Here is a 14,775-nt window from a genome sequence, read left to right as displayed (position 1 = left end):
GTGGAACCGGTTTCCAAGCGACCTTGGAAAATGTTGGCATCGTCCGAAATGCGCAGAATCCAGGTACTACTGCGAACGAGGCTTAAATGCATTCGCTCTTATTCGCTGCTCGAATGCTGCAGAGCAGGGAATCTGCATTCGCGATAACCGTCCATATAACCAGTAAGTGTACCACCGTCAGCGAACCGCCGCGATGACTTTCGTTCGAGTGCTAAAGAAGTGCCTGTTTAATGATATCTATTTCCGTGCGTGTCAGAGAAAACAAGCTGGTTTAAATTAATCCGAAGCCATCTCCTGTGCAGCGTGCGCCATGCATATATCCAGCAGGGTTTATTTCGCACGAAGAAGTAAGCTAACCGTTAACCGCCACTAGCGATTCCGAGACGACAATGATGCAGAGACGATCAATAGCGACGCAGAAGCGTAGCGATTAACCAAAAGCAGAGAACAATGAGGAGGAGGCTCACCTTTCGCCAGTCGGTGCATCCTTTGAGCGGCCGCGAGTGCACTGAAGCTGTGAAAGGGTGTGCGCAAGTGAATTTGCTGGATGGCATATCTAATTCCATCGACCAAGTAGGGGTTGTTTTTCCCGCTCTGCTCTGTTCCGCCCGCTGCTGGCCTCGCTCGCGCCTAGAATCTTCTTCGCGCCACGCGCACTTCCGCGAGGTCACGCGGAGCACCATTCGTGGCCTGCCGTCATTAGCCCAGCGGACACGACCAACTCCGTCGCCGCGTCCCTGAAACATCGTCTCCCGTGAAACTTTGCACCCTGAGGCCGTCGTTCGTCCCTGACACCTTTATCCTGACGCCTTCACCCCGACGCCTTTGTTCCTAAGGCACCGCGTGTAGAAAGGGTGGTACCACCAGCCTGACGCAAGCCACCGCAGGTTAACCTCCAGCGAGAAGTTGGCCGAGCAGCAGCAGCGACCATGGCCAAGTTTCTGTACTGGGACCCGTCCAAGTGGTACCGCTACTCGCTTCCGCAGGAAGACTCTGACCTGGACCTGAGCCCGCCCGTCGGGGAGAAGAAGGGAAAGAGCCGCAGGAAGCGCCGCAGGGCGGCCTCCGCCGTCCCTGTTCCGAAGCGAGGTTCGGGACCGCCTGTCCGGCCGGGCTCGCGATCTGGCTCACGGGCTGCCTCACTGGCTGGCTCACTGGCGGCCTCACGGGCGGGTTCAGTAGCGGCCTCGCGGGCGGGATCGCTGGCGCCTTCCGCGGCCGGCTCTCCATTGGTGCCGCAACCTCCGAAACCTCCGCAGTTCGACCCCCAGCGACGAGACACAGTAACGAGGGTAATGTGCAAAGCGGCTTTGTTTTGAGTTCCCGTTGAAAACTACTGTCGTCAATTCGCGACGTACCGATAGCTCTCCCGAAAACCACACTGCATGTGTTTATGAAAGTTTAAGTGAGCAAGAGAGTTCAGATGTTAGTAATGTGCACTGTTAACAAAAAAAAAAGCGCCCAGAGGGGATTAAATGGCTAGTGCTCAGCGCACACCCAAAAGGAGGTTTTATTTACTCCATATAAATGGAGCACTTTATTTGCTCCCTTATACAAGGGAGGTACTTAGCAGTACAAGAGAGTAATTGTTTCCTACCCACAGAAATGGAGCCCAAAATGACGTCATGAAAGAAATTTGCAAATATTTTTTCTTTCGTAATCAATGAATATTGTTTTTTATTCTTTTTATCATCGAAAGGAATTCTATTAGATGAATGTAAGTGTGCTGCGATAAAGGAAACTTAATTTAATGGGAAAAATGCATGCCACCATGAAAATGTCTGTTTTCTTGCGGTAAGGAATGAGTTAATACAGCTCCGAAGTCAGCTTCTGAGCTGCCCGAGCAGAGAACGTAAGCAGTACGCACAATCTTCCAAGCGTGAGGCCATGAGCTCCGCAGGATGTTATTTTTGCAGGGCACGAGAAAGTTCATCCGGTACTGCCTCAGCATAGCAAGCGTCTTCTTCCTAGCAGGGATCCCTCGCGATGCCTGTGCAACCGGCGTTAGCTGGTCTTCAGTACGGTCAAGCGCTGCCGAAGTCGCTGCAGACGGCGGAGGCCGGCTACCAGTACGGTCCCGTACACCGGTTCCCCACTGCCATGTGGCCGCCCGCCTGCCAGGAGCCGCAGGCAGCTGTGGCCACGGTGGGTGACGGCTGCTTGCGTTAAATTGCTAGGTTTAATGCACTCAACACCGTAGATATTTGTGCACTATGCCTGGAGGTGCTGTGGTAGGAAAGAGACTGTGACAGAGAATTGTCATGAGGAATTAGCGAGGGTAGCATGCACTACGAGTTATCCATTGTGGAGCCGCGCTAACGGAGCGTCAGACAAACTCCAGAAGTTACAGATCTGGCGCAGTACGCGTCGGTCGTGCTGCCTTTTCTTCTTGTCGCTCTTCGTTTCGTCTTCCGTCCGGTCAGCGCAGCTCTGACGCATCCTTTCCATTTGTTCGGAAAAGGCAGGCGTGACGCGCGGCATGATCAGAGCGTGGGGATGCATCACGCAGGGCGAGATGTACCCTTTTCCCTCCGAGTTCGGCTACATGGACGGATCGATGGCGGCTGACGGTGGCCAGTGGCCGCCGTACCAGCAGGACGGTCGCAAGGCGGACTCGCCCGTCGTGCGGGAGGAGCACGTGACCGTGCCCTGCATGCTGCTCGCCGCCTTGCTGTTCGTCGTGTGCGTGGCGGGCATCGTCGTCTTGTTCTCCACGGACGTCTTCACGATCCCCGTGTGGCTGGCGACGGAGGAGCCGACTGCGCCGGAGGTCGACTCGTTGCCGGGAGGAGGAGGCGGTGGCGTCTCGATATCCGTATACGTGGACCAACCCACGACGCGTCAAGCTACGCTGGCACCGGACACCTCGTACCAGGCACGTACGAACGCGCTCTGTCCAGTGTGTTTGCAAGTGTCCCTGGAGTCCTAGATTACAAACCTTACCCGAGCGGAGCCGTACGTCTACAAACAAAAAGCTATACTTTGCAGTTGAAAATTCATTATCCGGGATTCGAATCGGGGACCCACTGTATGTCTGCGCTCAAGTACAAGCTGAGGAGCCGAAATCTGCTCGACCCTGAGAGATTACCGAAAATGCAAAGCACTAGGATCTTTGGAACTTCTGCTTGCCAGTCTTCGCTCTACCGCCTGCTAGCGGTCCTAGTTAGCGTAGATGGCGGAGCGACCACCCCGGACAGACTGCAGAGTTCCGGGTTGGAGCCACGCAGCAGGAAGAGTTTTTGAGAAAGCTGCACAGATTTGCTGTACAATCGTATGGCTGCACTCAGGTATAAGTTCTGAGCAGTAATTAGGACTCTCAGTGCACCCGTCTTGAGTAGATTTCACTCCGCGCATTAGTAGCAGGACATAAGTTGGGCCCCTAAGAAGAAATCAGAATAGGAACGCCATGTCTGCACCGCCTTAGGCACTACAGGCTGATCAGTACCAGCAGGGAGAATAACGTGCCCGGACAAGGTAAGAAAGCTGTCGACACCAAAGCGTCTTCAGACAGGAATGCTTGTGGACAACACTGCCATTGGGCAGAAGCTACGAGAAAGGCCTTGGATCATTCGCCCTGCAGAGAAGACGGCACTGCTATTGCTGCGCGAGGATAAATTGACAGGCGCCTACGATTGTGGTAGGCACATGCATGGATGTGTATGCGTGACAGCAGCGCTATTACGAACGCTGGTGCTGTGTGCGTTCGTCACCCCTTCTCCGTTGGAGGTGCACAGCGTTGGCCTAGTGGTTTGAGCATCCGTCTCACATGCGGGAGGTGAGGAGTTCGATCCCCTAGTGCCGCCGGGTACCCCCAGGTGCTGCAATGGGAACAAACTTTACACCCTTGCCTGGTGCTTGCTTGGCTTGTCTGAGTTGAAATACTTCGTAAATGGGTCTTTAACCGCACCTTGAGTAGACTAAGAAAAAAAACCTGTGCCTTCGCGCTCTTCGGCCATAAATTCCGTAGTGCTATAAAAAGCACAATTTCTTTCTCAGGATGACACTCCATTTAGCTCAGTCATTCTTGTACGCAATAGGGTATCTGTTGAGCAGGGCGTGGTTTGCGAGGTACACACCCAGTCCTGTCATCCCATTTCTTCCCTGCGCGTTGAGGTTTCCGAGATAGCCAACTGGCCCCATGTGCCTTTGGCTTTTTTCTGTGCAACTTGTGCTCGTGTTAACCGTCCAATCCTGTAGAGTCTTGTCTTCTCTTGGGCTTGAAACTGTTTAAAATGAGCCCACAACTGGATCGACAGCCAGCTTGGCTGAGCTATACACTGGGCGTGAATACTGACGCCACGAGGAACTCGCCGATATTTCTGGTAGGCACAGCAAGGTTCCGTCGATCACTTTTGAAGGTGCATAGTGGTGATAATTGGGTGCAAGCGGTTTTAGCCTTGCGACAGTTGTGCTGGAAGTTGTAGTGTATGCACCTCGAAATGACTGGTTGTTGGTTTATGGGATTTAACGTCCCAGAGTGGCTCAAGTTATGAGGGATGCCGTAGTGGAGGGCTCTGGATAATTTCGACCGTCTGGGGTTTTGTAATGTGCACTGAGATCGCACAGTACACGGGCCTCTAGCATTTTGCCTCCATCGCAATGCGACTGCCGCGCCAGAGATCGAACCAGCATTTTTCGGGTCAGCAGCCGAGCACCGTGACCACTGAGCCACCGCAGCGGCCGTAGTATCTGAAACGATGACCAACTTCAGAACCGGTTGTCGTGTTCGCGTGCTGCGAAGAATTATCAGAAAGGTGCAGGTAAAGTTCCATTTCCGGTCGGTGAGGCCAAACTGTCTGATTAAACAGCAGCAACAACAGTAAAAATGATTTAACTAAACCTACATTAGCATCGTGGTAACGCGTTATGTCTGCCTGCTCTCCAGTTCTTGATGGTTTTCGAAATGGCCCACCCGCCAAAGTCCAACATAAGCTTTTGGTCAGATCTATAGGTCTCCTGAGTACGTGGTCAGGCTGAGGAGTGAATTCATACATCTCACGATGTCAGAAATTGCGCAACACAATAATGCTGCATATAAAGTACATCCATACGTACACTCCCGGCCATAATATTACCGAGCACGCTTCGGTGCTTCGAAATCTCGCCACACCTTACCTAACGAAAATTAAGAGGTACTTCTTACACGGCTTAGCACATGTCACTGGCGCGTTCGCGTATGAGCAGAACACGCACTCATATCTCCTCTACAGAACACGTGAGAAAAATTTCAAACGCCGAAGCATGCTCCGTAATATTTTGGTCGCACCTGTACGTATATACTCGTAAATAACGCACTCAGTATATTGTGCATATGCTCAACACATAAGCTCCCATGGCTGCCGTCACCGCTTGGCGCATGACTTTAAAAGTTAAAAGGAGCGCTTTGACATCGTAAGCGACACAAGAAAAGAATGACCGAGTGGCTGATGAGCAAAACGTGACAGGCCTCTAGGCTTAACGGCACTTAACTCGGGTGTGGGGAGGCTGTTTCATCTCCTGGTAATGGTCATAGATGTCGCCATATTGGTGCACCAAGACCACGGTCAAAGTCATATTGCTTATTTAAAACCCTTGTCAGCATTTATATATGATGTGCACTGCGGAAACTATTCGTAGCACCCCCCCCCCCCCCCCCCCAAAGTATGGAGCCCGTGATGTCACGCGCATGCTATTTGTAAGCACTTCAATAGCTGCAACTTCAATATATCAACGCTTAACCCTAACAAAAGTCCTAGCGCTGACGTGGCGGCCTCTCATGAATTCTTTCCTTTCTTCATGCCGGTATGCAACCACATGTACACATGCTGCCGGCGCTGTTTAGCCGTTTAGCGGTCTCTGCTCCCCGATCGGCGGTGGCGCCCCTAGCGGTTGCTTTTCGCCGCTAACCAAACGTAGGCGGGAGTATCGTGACCCTTGAAGGACTCTGCCCTAACCTGTGCGTGACGTCCTCTTGGATATGCGCCCAGACTGCGAACGCGAGTGATCCCCGGTACACGGACCGATACCACCGGACCGCCTGCGTGTTCCACGCAAGCGCCGCCGGCCTGGAGCCCGTCTCCTCGGGCGTGCGCTACGGCCTGTCGCTGTTCCCGTTCGCGCTGTGCCGCGTGGCGCTCTTCTGCTGCCCGTCGCTGGCGGCCGACGTGGAGCCCGGCGCCGAGCACCCGGACGCCACCATGGCCGAGTTCGCCTCTCGGGCGCTGAGGAGCGGCTTTGTGGAGCCCCTCATGATGCTGGGCGACGGCGCGCAGTCCAGCCACGCGTCGTTCGAGCAGCTGCTCGACGACCTGGAAGCGGGCAGCCTGCCCAATACCGTCGGGTCCTGGTACAAGGTGCGAAGGAAGAGGCTCCTCGCCGTTGCGACTGGCGGCAGTCTGGACCGCATCTGTTTTTCAGTGGCTGCCGGCGCTTAGGGAGGAAAAGGGGGAACGCGTGTAAGGCCGGCTTCGTATTGGACTCGGTGAGCTCTTGAAAGCCGCTTGAGATGCGGCCAAACCATGCACACACCAGGTGTGAGTGGAGCAAAACGTCTGCGAAGCACTGGAGTGCAATGTGAGGAAGAGGTTGTTATGTAAGGAAAGGACGCTCTCTGGGTTGGCACATGTCCTGGTAAAGGACTACTGCTAACGGCGTAATCAGACATATGCAAAGGCTCGGTCAAAGTTAGGGACATCCATCCTCTGTTATGGGATAGTGATAACCACTATTTTCTCTGCACGTTCCGCTTGGCTTACAATTGAGGATTGTTTATTTAGACATTGCACAGCGATTATAGTCTTCCGCAGGGAAAGTGGTAAAATGCCAATCAGGAAGAATGCACATAAAAGACGCCAACAATCACTGAAACGAAGGAAAGTATACGGGAATTTTAAAGTTTGATTAAATAGCACAAAAGACAAGGACGTGACACGATCACACAGATGCTGTAGTTATAGTCGTGTCACGTCCTTGTCTACTGGCTACGTACGGATGTCAAAACGCTACGAAATTTATTTCTGCTCTGGAAAAGTTTATGTACAATGAGTAATGATTGTTGCTTGTCTTTCCGGAGGTTAAATTTTCTGCTGATCCCATATGTTCTGCCATTTTTTCGCATGAATTGATTTGTTCGTCGTTTGGTTTTCAGGTAGTACTCATTAGTCTGGGTTTTGCAGATTACATGTAAATCATGTGATCCTTCAAGTATTTGTTTTGTATTTACGCTTTCTTTATCACGAATTTAGTTGCACATGAAAAGAGGGTTATCTCAGTTTTACCCGCTATCGCCGTTTCTCAGACAGTGTCGACTCCATCTTATTGGTCTGTTCATTGAGTTTAGAATCTTAAGCGCTTGTCAGTATTACCTTGCTTCCGTCCCGTTCTTCTTTCGCGCTGGTTTTTTACAGACATGTATCCTTGTCTCAGCTGTAACTTTTCGGGATGCCATCGACGGGTATGCCGGATATTTAACATGCTTTCATTGCTTGAATCCGCAAGTAGCCTTCGGCCATGGCTCCAGCGAGCGCTATTGTGCTTCGTGCATTCATTACGGTAAGTAAAGTGCAAAAATGCGCAATTCAGATGCGGAACTACGCCGGGGTGGTCCTCCGCTTTCCGGAGGTGGTCCCTGCGGACACATCGCTGCGCGTGCCCCGTCTGCTGGGACAGCTGGCACAGAAGCTGGCCGCCTCCCCGGGCCGGAACGTGCGCCTGGGCGTCGCCCTGCGCCAGGACGCGCAGGGGGCGGACCTCAGAGGCCTCGCGGCCGCCTTGGGCCCCGTCTCGGTCTTCCTGCTGCCGCCGGCCATGACACTTGGCCGCTACATTGGCAACACGTTCAGGTATACGCCGAGGCAGAAAGGCCTGCAGCCGCGAAATGTTGCACGCATGTGCATTCTCATCGGCTCCCCACATGTATTCCACCGAGGACATCTTTAATCCTTTACTCGGCACTTTTTTTTCTCTTACAAGTGGTTTTTGATTTGGGGAAAGGAAATGGCGCAGTATCTGTCTCACATATCGGCGGACACATGAACCGCGCCGCAAGGGAAGGGATAGAGGAGGGACTGAGAGAAGAAAGGAAGAAAGAGGTGCCGTAGTGGAGGGCTCTGGAATAATTTGACATCGCACAGCACACGGGCGCCTTTTTGCATTTCACCTCCATCGAAACGCGGCCGCCGAGGTAGTGTTCGAAGCCGGGAACTCTGGACCAGTAGCCGAGCGCCCTAACCACTGAGTCACCGTGGCGGGTTATTACGATAGTCGGTAGTGCGAAATTTGAGCGCATCTCTTCGCATGCCAGCTGCCACCACTGGCATGTGATATGCTACGCTGCTAGCCACGCTCCGGAGTCTTGCCGTGGCAGCCACCTTCCGATTGCCCGTTTCTCCGCTCTTGCCTTGGCAAGATGGCCAGCCGCGATGGCCAGCCGAAGGACATCATGCAGGGCACCCTGCTACTACGTGCTACTTCCTTATATAAGTTTGCTTATTTAAGGAAACTTATAAGAAACTTGGCAGTGAGTGCTCCAGCACCCCGTCCTTATCGCTCTTTGCCGCCGAGTTGACTTTTTCCAAGCGGCTAACAGTTGACGAAATAAAAGAACACTTTGTTTGGTGTACTATGCTTCTGCTTGCCTCCTCATGCGCCCTACAATCATCAATCCTCGTTATGTATCTTTCCCATACTTTTCGCGCATCTTTTCGCCTTTTATAAGGTGTCGCCTTCCGGCAGTAAAATCAGTTAGTGTGTGTGTTTGTGTGCCATCGCCCTGTGGTTGTCTATGTTTGCGCTATAATTTTTCACTAAATCCTTACGCACTGATTCGCCCAAAAAGAAATATTAATGAATAAAATCAGGCACTCTTTCCATTTTTTCTTTGGGATGTTATGTATGTCAGTATTGTGTTCTAACACAGTCAAGTACTTAGGAATGGGGAACGGTATTCTGTGTAAGCCACGATTTGTATGAGGAAAGAATACTGACCAGAATTTTATTTTCCTGGTGACATGTGGTGCGTCTAGTGTTCTCCTAAGATAGCATAGCTTTATGAAAGGTTACTGTTTTATATTTCATAATGGGGTTGAGGCCGCCGCTGTGAATAAGTGGTTATGGCGCGCGGCTGCTGACCCGAAAGACGCCGGCTCGATCCCATCCGCGGCGGTCGAATTTCGATGGAGGCGAAATTCTAAAGGCCCGCGTACTGTGCGATGTCAGTGCAAGTTAAAGAACCCCAGGTGGTCGAAACTTCCGGAGGCCTTCACTACGGCGTCCATCACAGCCTTAGTCGCTTTGGGACGTTAAACTCCATACACTAACCAAGCCATAATGAGGTTGAATTTGTGGAAGTCCTATAAGAGAAGCAGAGTAAAAGGAAAATATTTCCTTTGTATGTGTGCCATAGGGCCATTTGCTGCGTGATGAACGGCCTTCTTCTTTAATGGGCGCAATTTGTTTGTTACTTTGGGCTGTGTCACTTCAGATAAGGCTGCAATACTTGATATGTTAGAGAAATAAGGCGTTGTAAAGCGTAAGTTTAGTTTTTCCAGGAGGCATCTACCTGAATAAGTGAAGCAAACCAGTAGCTTTTGCCAACTTTCCGGCAGCATGGCCCACGTGCCTGTTCAAACTTAAGTCTTGATTAAAGATTTCCCCTAAGCTCTTAGCGTATTTTACTAGTTCTATTTATCCTGAACGAAGCTGCACATTGAAATCTTGGCTAATATTCTATTGAACAGGCGTAAATAATAGTTTTTTTTTGGCAGCATTGATTTCCAAACCGTTTATTCTAGTCCACTGAAGAAATTTCATTACTGTAATATTTGCGGAATGATTGAGATCACAAATGCTGTTCGAACGAGAATAATACTCGTATCATCTGCGTAAATAGCGTAATATGCATGTTTGATAATATTTATTATGTCATTTATAATAATAAACAGTATAGGTTCCTAGTGCACTGCATTGTGGTACCCCTGCAGTAACATGCAGCCGCAGAATGGTTACATATGCAGACACAGAAATGTTGCGGCGGAGTGCAGGTGCAATAGTGGGTACAAATGTGTGACTCAAGCCCAAAAATGCATTTCTGCATTAAAACAAACTAAAACTCTGATGTTCGATTTAATAACTTGCTGCTGTGATAAGTCCCCTACTTATCTCCGGGTGACGTGACAACAGCTGTTGAGGCGTGGCATCCTGCCCTTTCTCAACCTCACAAAAGCACTCCAAGAGTCGCATAAGGCAGGCCCATGAGATTCACATGCACTTCGAGAAAAATATAACAGAGTGAAATTGCATAGCTTATATTTTGTTGGGAACGGTGAGCCAGTTAGGACGGGCCAACTGCACCAGGTGATCCTTTGGAATTTATATATTCTCAGAGGAACTGAGATTAATGTTTGTGGAAATGCAGATTGTTCCCTAAGAAATGAGGGTTATGTTTTGGCGGTGCAGATAGTCCCCAAAGAACTCTGAATAACGGATATGGGAGTGCAGATCTGACGGCTAAGTTGTGGCAATGCAATTAGCCTGGTAGAACTTGGTCTAGAGGTTGTGGCAAGGGGGTTTAGTCCTTTTTGTCTTGTCGTTTGTGGCACCTCCTCGAAAGAGGCCACTCGCCAGGTCCAGCTATATAACATTCTTGTTGGTTGGCAACTGTGTATGTGGTCGTTATCCGTCACGACGTACTACAGTCGCTTATACAGTCATCGGCGTGAATAAACGAGAGAAGAAATATGACGCTAAAAGAAGGGCGTAGTTTCTAGCTTGTTCCCCTGTATCACCGTTATTATCAGCATCGTACATCCCTGCCTTCCTGTTTCCTGTCTTCCTGTTGTTGGCACGTGTACCAATAACAGGAAATTATTTGCGCTGATCACTTCATCTGTCTGCATGGCACCGTCTATCGCGCTTCCCTCTTTAATATCCATGCTGTGAATCTAATAGACCCGCGATTTTGCCCTCGTCGATCACGTCTCCTGCTACTAATATTCCTATCGTCACTAATACACCGTCGATTCTGCCCTGCTCAATCTGTTCCCTTCTTCTCTTTTCACCTTTCACGCAGCTACTTCAGCGAGTCAACGTTGGTCACACTATCGCAACTGTACAGCGCCCATTTCGGGCCTGACCACGGACAAAGCGTCTGTTACCTGCTGCCTGCGGACACCTATACCTTTCAGGTAATATTTTTTTTATGCGTGTGCTTGGAGACCGCGGCGACAAAGCGCATCGTGTCTCGATTGAGGACTTTGTGTTTGTCCCATCGCGGAAAAGTGGGGGACCACGAAGTACAGCGGCTCTCTGTCTGAGCCTCAGAGGTGTTTCTTGCAACTCAGGGAGGTCAGGCGGAGTCACCCTGCGGCCGTCCCGCATTCGGTTGAGCTGCTGTTCAAGCCACAATGAACACTTATACTAAGCTTAGAACGTGTGGTACTCTCAGGTAAATGTCAGTTGCAATAAGTATGTCGGAAACGTATTCAGGAGGCTAAGAAAGGTGACCAGGAAATGTAATTTAGCGCCTCTCCTGCTCCAATTGTCTCGATCTTCACCCATGTCTTTTATCCCATCCCTCTGGCCGGCATGCATGCATTAGATGCATGTATTACAAGCATACGTAGCCAAGCAGTTGTTGCCTGTGCATCGGACATGTTTCATTTCTCATTTCTCGGAGTACCAGAGAGAGAAATGGACTGGAAGTTCCCCAGATTGGTGGGTATAGCCGTTAAAGGTTAAATTCGTCACGAAATCTTCGGTTAAATTTGTCGCACATGCACCCAACACGGTTGTTCCTGTCGAAATAAATTAGGAAAAAAAAGCTGAAGCGTTCAGGTAATGGGAAATCGGTTTCAGTGTCAGCTGTAAGGACCCATGTTGTGTAAGGGTCAATGATAGTGGCTAAAATTACTCATCAGCGTGACCTGTGAGAGACATAAGCTTTAAACTGTTTTTTGAGGAAAGCAAATGGTGCAGTACCTGCCTCATTGCTTGGTGGACACCTCAACTGCACCGTGAAAGATGGAAGGAAGGTGGGAGGGAAAGAAGAGAGAATGAAGTGCCGTAGTGGAAGGCTCCGGAATAAATTAGTCCGCCTGTGGATCTATAACGTGCACTGACATTGCACAGCACACTGGTGGCTTTTGCGTTTCGCCTCCATCGAAACGCTGCCGCCGCGGTCGAGTTCGAACCCGGGTACTCCGGCTGAGTAGGCGAGCGTCCTATCTACTGAGCCACCGCGGCATTTGCATAACCTATAGGCCACGTGGGTATCATGCATGTGACGATGCCGCTACGAAAAGCCTGTTCCCCGAATTAGGCACGCCTGTTGTGCGCAGATACTGCCATCCAGCAGCCAGGCGCCGATGCCCGCGCAGCGCTCCATAGGGCCGGGCATCCAGGGCCCGGCGACCAGGCAGCGTGGGCGCATGGCGTACTTCGAGTCGTGCCGCGTCGTGGCCGACCAGTCGTACGCCACGCTGGGCCTCCCGTACGGCGTGGTGGCTTCGCGCGGGGACTCGTGGCTGTCGTACACCGAGCCGCAGCTGCTGGGTCGCTTCGCGGACGCCCTGCACGACAACGCGTCGGCCGCCTGCGTGGGCCTCTGGAGGCCGCAGTGGGACGACTTCGCCTCGCTCTGCGGCCACGGCGCCTACCCGCTCGCGCGCGCCCTCTTCCGCCACTACGCCGACGTCCACCCCTAGCGGCGCCAGTGCGGTCTTCAAAGTCTGCTTTTCATTTGTTTACAACACGAACAATATTTACAGGAGATCTCTTGTTCAGACTCTATACTGGTTTACCTGCATACATATGATGCTCGAAATTTATGGCACCATAGCTGCTATGTGCATACACATAGCTTCTTTAACACTATAACAAGCAATTGCCTAGCTGTGTGCATCGACAGCGATATAGGTAATACTAAACGTATACGCATGTACAAATGTTTACGCAAGCCACATTGTGTCACTTGGTGGTGACAACTCCGTGGACGAGTAGAGCTCTTTAATGGGCTCATTTGTGCCCACAAAGTGAGCAAATCGGCAGCAGCGATAGCAGCGAGAGTGCCCGGCAGTCGTCGAGCGAAAATCGCGCCGCTTTCGGCTGCCCTCATTTTAGAGGTGGCTAGGAGCCTTCGAGGTCGAAATCAGCTACAACAGTCCCGAATAATGTATAAGCAGTCGCATGTGGCTGCGATCATTCGAGGTAAAACTTTGCACATACCGGGTCACAAAGTGACTAAGCTGCGTGTTGATGGCTTTGAGCATGAACAAGTAAGTTTCATGGCATTAGTGCCCTCAAAAAACCAGCGGCCCGATGCTTTGCAATAAAAAAAGATGTGCAAAAATACACAGAGAAGTAAAAAATAAACTGAGAATGCAAACAAGAATGCTGAATTGGGCTTGGCAGCGCTTGTCCGTGCTTCCGTCCCTTTCTTTCGCGCTGGTTCTTTTTTTTTTTTTTCAGAAATGAAGGAAATGCGTCCATAATGCTTCAGGCGCACAACAGGCGCAACTGGCTGTGAATGGCGCCATTGAGATATGCAACTCCATCGAGGACGGCCTCTTAGTCGACTGTTATTTAAAGTAATTGTTTTATGTTACAACCGTCAGGAATAAAATGCCGAGAATCTAGGTACTATACACTCACATTTATTAGGTAAAAATGCAACTCTATCATGTTATTATGACTTCTTCCAACGTTTTTTCTCTGAAAGTGTTCTCATGCTGTCTTTGTTGACATACACGTGTACCACTTCCAAACTTCCAAGCCTCTGTTGGTTGCATTAGCCTTATTAAGCCTTCGGACTGGCTTTTTGTTGGTGCATCCAACATCCTCATTATGTTAGCGTCTGTGTGTGTGCGTGCGTGTGTGCGTGCGTGTGTGCGTGTGTGTGTGGAAACTCGCCCTCTGTGCAGACAACACAGGTGCGGTAGAACGACGCAGGTGTGGCTGGTATGGCGGGCAAAACATCCGGCTCCTGGCAGCTTTCGAAAACTTGCCGCAACGGGCACAGTAACACTCTAGACAAACGAGCACACTCAGAAATGTTTTCGCTTTGCGACGCCAGTTAAAACATCGTTGCAAAGTATTTTTTTTTCTTGACACCGGATCTCCTGAGAGCGAACAGGGATGCCGAGAAAAATTTCAACGCTTGTCCAATGCTTCGGTGCGCGCAGGCTACACCGGTTCAAGAATATCGCAAAGTACACATTCAAGCGCGTGGAGTTATATGCGCCGATGTCACAGCCCCTGGCCACGTTTTCCACCTTACTTCAGAAAATGCGCATTTGGCTGTTATAATAGACAGGCATAACTGAAACAATTGTGGCCTGAGCACAACAATAAAGCCCATATACAAAGCAGAGCACCCGTGATGTCCTCTTTCTTGTGTGTGTTGTCCTGGCGCAAAAATATTTTTATTGTATCTCATCACCAATTAGCCCAGCAGTTAACTATTCTTAAGTAGCCGTGACTTTCTGCAATGCGGACTTCAACCTTAATTGTTTCTTTTGGAGCACCACCAATGGACAGTGATTCTGACTGCCATAAATTGTGAACAAGCCCGACCTGAGACGTCTTTTTAGCGGCAGTACCTGTGGGTTGAAAGAAAACCTATAATTGTAGCTTGAAAGAAAGCCTAAAGTGCTCCTACTACGGTGCCACAAATGCTAGTAGCTGCCGGCAGTAGCTGCGGAGACACGTCTCCACGTCTCCGTGAAGTTTTGTTCACACTCCGAATTTAGTGTGCACCCAACAACTCCTGATTTCAAGCTTTGCTCGCATATTGAATCGTGC

The 14,775-nt window shown here is 50.5% G+C and overlaps 1 protein-coding gene across 2 annotated transcripts in view; it reads left to right on the top strand.

The window, feature by feature from the left end:
* LOC144133565 (uncharacterized) overlaps positions 1-14,484 on the top strand; it is a 36,263-nt gene extending 21,779 nt beyond the window's left edge. For both annotated transcript variants that reach the window (XM_077666746.1, XM_077666745.1), the window contains exons 2-8: positions 987-1,292; positions 1,975-2,145; positions 2,510-2,875; positions 5,967-6,332; positions 7,561-7,820; positions 11,048-11,162; positions 12,315-14,484. In XM_077666746.1, the coding sequence (XP_077522872.1) occupies positions 987-1,292; positions 1,975-2,145; positions 2,510-2,875; positions 5,967-6,332; positions 7,561-7,820; positions 11,048-11,162; positions 12,315-12,680 (1,950 nt within the window). In that variant the 3' untranslated portion in view covers positions 12,681-14,484. The remainder of the gene's footprint in view (positions 1-986; positions 1,293-1,974; positions 2,146-2,509; positions 2,876-5,966; positions 6,333-7,560; positions 7,821-11,047; positions 11,163-12,314) is intronic.
* Positions 14,485-14,775: the final 291 nt, after the last annotated feature.

This window comes from Amblyomma americanum, chromosome 5, assembly GCF_052857255.1.
Source record: "Amblyomma americanum isolate KBUSLIRL-KWMA chromosome 5, ASM5285725v1, whole genome shotgun sequence".
NCBI classification, from domain to species: Eukaryota; Metazoa; Arthropoda; class Arachnida; order Ixodida; family Ixodidae; genus Amblyomma; species Amblyomma americanum.
This window is presented reverse-complemented; position numbering and strand designations above follow the sequence as displayed.